Source organism: Ammodytes marinus (genome assembly GCF_949987685.1).
Source record: "Ammodytes marinus genome assembly, chromosome: 12".
Lineage (NCBI taxonomy): Eukaryota > Metazoa > Chordata > Actinopteri > Uranoscopiformes > Ammodytidae > Ammodytes > Ammodytes marinus.
The window spans coordinates 31661462-31666051 of record NC_137216.1 but is presented as its reverse complement, the minus strand read 5'-3'; the positions used below and the strand labels follow the sequence as shown (position 1 = coordinate 31666051).

At 43.5% G+C, this 4590-nt stretch overlaps 1 protein-coding gene across 1 annotated transcript in view; it reads right to left on the bottom strand.

Annotated features, from left to right (window-relative positions):
* Positions 1–1727: 1727 nt before the first annotated feature.
* The window catches only part of acvr2aa (activin A receptor type 2Aa), a 12113-nt gene continuing 9250 nt past the window's right edge, over positions 1728–4590 (bottom strand). The window contains exons 7-8 of the mRNA XM_080038553.1: positions 3178–3237; positions 1728–3085 (exon numbers count right to left, since the gene is read on the bottom strand). Coding sequence (XP_079894679.1) covers positions 2918–3085; positions 3178–3237 — 228 coding nt within the window. The 3' untranslated portion in view covers positions 1728–2917. The remainder of the gene's footprint in view (positions 3086–3177; positions 3238–4590) is intronic.

Below are 4590 nucleotides of genomic sequence, written 5' to 3'. Positions count from 1 at the left end.
CAGACAGACAGACACACAGGCAGACACACAGGCAGACAGACAGACAGGCAGACAGACAGGCAGGCAGACACACAGGCAGACAGACACACAGGCAGGCAGACAGACACACAGGCAGGCAGACAGACACACACGCAGACAGACACACAGGCAGGCAGACAGACACACAGGCAGGCAGACAGACAGACAGGCACACACAGGCAGACAGACAGACACACAGGCAGACAGACAGGCAGGCAGACACACCTTCATCCACAGGAAGTTAGTGTTGTGGGTTTTCAAAACAAAGGAATAAACCCATTTGATGGTTTTTCATCATCATATAATAAACAAGGTGAATCTGGGTGAGAGGGTTAGGAGGGTAGACTAACCCTTTCACCCTCTAACCCTCTAACCCAGGGTGAGAGGGTTAGAGGGTTAGGAGGGTAGACTAACCCTTTCACCCCCTAACCCTCACCCAGGGTGAGAGGGTTAGGAGGGTAGACTAACCCTTTCACCCTTTAACCCTAACCCAGGGTGAGAGGGTTAGAGGGTTAGGAGGGTAGACTAACCCTTTCACCCTTTAACCCTAACCCAGGGTGAGAGGGTTAGAGGGTTAGGAGGGTAGACTAACCCTTTCACCCTTTAACCCTAACCCAGGGTGAGAGGGTGAGAGGGTTAGGAGGGTAAGGGTAGCCTCACCCTCTAACCCAGGGTGAGGGTTAGGGGGTGAGAGGGTTAGGAGGGTAGCCTACCCGAGCCCTCTAACCCTCGGTGAATCTATTTTCTCATTTAACGTTAAAAAGGATAAAAAACAAACTCATGCTAAAGTCACAATCTGGAACATTCAGTATTTACAGAGTCTAGCTCACTCCCCACGGAGAGAGGGAGAGAAAGAGAGGGAGAGAGAGAGAGAGAGAGAGAGAGAGAGGGAGGGAGAGAGAAAGAGAGGGTTGCTGGGTAACAAAGGATAAAATCATTTAAATAAGAAAAAAAAATTACTTTTTAATTTATAACATTATTTTTCATTCTATTTTGTCAAAGAAACACTTCAATGTATTTAGAATTCATCCATCACTTTGATTCTCCAGTTTACCTGTCAGCTGATCAGTTAGTTTACCTGTCAGCTGATCAGTCAGTTTACCTGTCAGCTGATCAGTCAGTTTACCTGTCAGCTGATCAGTCAGTTTACCTGTCAGCTGATCAGTCAGTTTACCTGTCAGCTGATCAGTCAGTTTATCAGCTGATCAGTTAGTTTATCCGTTATCAGGAGGCGTTTTGGGAGCAGAAACCTTTCCAGTGTTGGAGGATCTTTAGTTTTAGAATCTCTGGTGGTTTTGCTTCAGCAGCAAACGACCCGTTAACTGTTCTACCTCTGAGTTCTGCCTTCAACTTAAACATTACAAGTTTAGTACGATAACGTGCTTTAAATAAAAGACTAAATTGTAGAGAGTCCATAATAATTCACATTTAATATTAATTTATGTTTCCAGAGGTTGAACTAGTAAGGGAATGCTGTTTTTCTCCTGTGTGAAGGTCTTAACTGTGACGTAGTGTTCTAGAATAGTTCAAACTGTTCAGTCCCAAAACGCCTCGCGTGATAATCAGCTGCTTTTGTTTCTGGACAAAATGATTTGATGGAAATGAAAACGGTTCCGATTGTCTTTTACAGAAAGAAATCCAGTGAAACACAACAGAAGATGTTTTGGCTTTTTACCTTCGACTATTGACTTTGATCTGAATTAATAACGTGTGTGTGTGTGTGTGTGTGTGTGTGTGTGTGTGTGTGTGTGTGTGTGTGTGTGTGTGTGTGTGTGTGTCTGTGTGTGTCTGTGTGTGTGATGCTGCAGAAAGTCTGACTGTGTATGACAGAATATGGATCAATAAACCCCAGTGATTATCAATCATCATTCTGGTAGAAAGTGTTTCACTGCATTTCTTTAAAGCTGCAGTGTGTAACTCTGTGTGTGTCAGAGAAGTGAAACATTTTCTAAGGTTTATTCTCATAACTGAATAAACAAACTTTCCTCACAGGGAAATGTGATCCCTGGAACACTGTTTGAAGTTAGAAAGCTTCCTGAAAAGTTACTGTTTCACTGTTGTTGTTTACAGCAGCAGGGCCCACAGTTTGGTTTACAAACATATTCTAGTCTTACGTTTGGTTCCAGGTTCCTCAGAATAATTAGATTTATGATGATAGAATTATTCAATACTAAGAATTACATGTAGAGAAAATATGTTTAGTAAACTAACTGCAGGCTCTGTGAATGTAAACAAACCCCCTCCTCTGAAACTACACAGTGTGACTTTAATCTTTCCAGCATAACAGAAGCAAAGAGAGAGACAACATATCGGGAGCAATAGCCTGATTATAAACTCTCCTCTCCGTGTCAATATATTCATAATATAATCTGTATGTACAGAGCAGTGACACAGACACTGTTAGACAGGCCCGTAAAGAGACATACACATTCAGCTGTTTATCTTATTAGTGTCACGTCCTAAAAACTACATTCGCCTTCTTCTTCTTCTTTCTCTTTTTTTACTCAAAACGTTTTGAACATCGTCATAAAAAAAAGAAAAAAAAAATGTCCTGGAAAAGTCTTTTGCTTTGCAGTATAAACAGATAGTGGAGTCTTTTCCTCTGTGGGGGGGGGGGGGGGGAGTCTTTCCTTTGTCGGGGGATTGGGGGGGACGTAGCTCAGTGTGTAGGGCGGTCGTCCACTGGGTTACAGGGTCGGTGGTTGGATCCCCCGTCTCCCCGCCACATGTCCAAGTGTCCCTGGGCAAAGAGACACTGAACCCTAAATGTCTCCTGATAGTTAGCTTGCACCCTGCGTGGTAGCTGCTGCTGCTATCGGTGCTCCATGTAATGTAGTGTAATATAAACAGGAGGTGGAGTCTTTTACTTTGTAGTACAAACAGGAAGCAGGAAGTGAGGTCATAGGCTGTGGTAGTCGACGTTGGTAACCATGGTGACCACGGTGACGTCCTGGGGCGTCGCGGCAACCATCGTCTCCAGGCGCTCGACGACGCAACCCGACGACACGCGAGCCTCCGACTCGTGGTCCCAGCAGTCTGCAACGGTCTCACACAGCATAGCCAGGCCCTAAACGAGACAGAAACAGTGTTAGACAGGCCCTTAAAGAGATATACACACTGTTAATACACAGCATAGTCAGGTCCTTAAGAGACATACACAGTGTTAATACACAGCATAGTCAGGTCCTTAAGAGACAGTAACACAGTGTTAGACAGGCCCTAAAAGAGATATACACACTGTTAATACACAGCATAGTCAGGTCCTTAAGAGACATAGGCTGTGTCTGAAATCGCGCACTTCTGTACTTACACTTACTTTTTTGAGTGCACTTCGCGCAAAACTGGAGAGTGTGCCAAAATGAAGTGCACTGTAAGTTCCTCTGTCGTGCACTCAAAACGGTCTAAAACTTGAGTGTGGAGCGATGGACACTTTCCACACTCAACGGCCGCCATCTTGCCTACGTAACGGAGAGGACGGGACATTCTAATCAAAATAGAGGAGCTTGAAGCAACCGTGGAGACGGACGCGCTCCACAAAAGTTAAATTATATATTGTTTTAGTTTTTCCGCGACTAATGTGCCTGTTTTGGCTATCGGTAACGCAAGCAGAAAAAAATACCACCGAAGAAGAACAGTCAAAATGCAAAGTCATTTCCGGTAGGTGCGCGACGGCAGTGTGGACAGTGCTCTGTAGAAATGAGAGCACTGCGTCTATAAGTAAGTGTACTGTAGGGATAATAAAGTGCACTCAATGTAAGTGCACTTACGTAAGTGCGCGATTTCAGACACAGCCATACACACTGTTAATACACAGCATAGTCAGGCCCTTAAAGAGAGACACTGTTAATACACATCATAGTCAGGCCCTTAAAGAGACATACACACTGTTAATACACAGCATAGTCAGGCCCTTAAAGAGACATACACACTGTTAATACACAGCATAGTCAGGCCCTTAAAGAGAGACACTGTTAATACACATCATAGTCAGGCCCTAAAGAGACATACACAGTGTTAGTCAGGCCCTTAAAGAGACATACAGAGAGCGTCAGAGGGATCCTCCGCATCAAAACATAAACGTGTGAAAAAATGAATGAATAATCAATTAGAGCTTACCTAAAAATAAGTATGTTTATTGTATTTAGAATGTTAGCTCATTTGGACGCTGCTTTGACCGGCTGTTTTCATTTAGGCTATTAGCGATATTATATCTACTTTCAGTTTTATTACTGAGTCGCCACGAAACGTGATCAGTGTTCTTAAAGAAACTTAGATTATAAAACAAGAGGTCTAAAACACAGATGATGAACACAGGACTGTAAAAATCTAGTTCAATATCTAACCTGTGGAGGGCGGTTATACGCTAAACAGCGTCTTAACTGCCTGAATCTTATAAGAAGAAGAAGAAATTCTTCATTGCTTGAGTATACTTCAACTGAAAACGTTTCGACGCACCTCGCATACACAATCGATCTTTGAGTAGAGAGTATGCAGTATATAGATGGTGAGTACAGCCATGCACACTGTGTAGTCTAACTTAGCAGCAATGCACTGTGGGTAGTGTAGTTGACT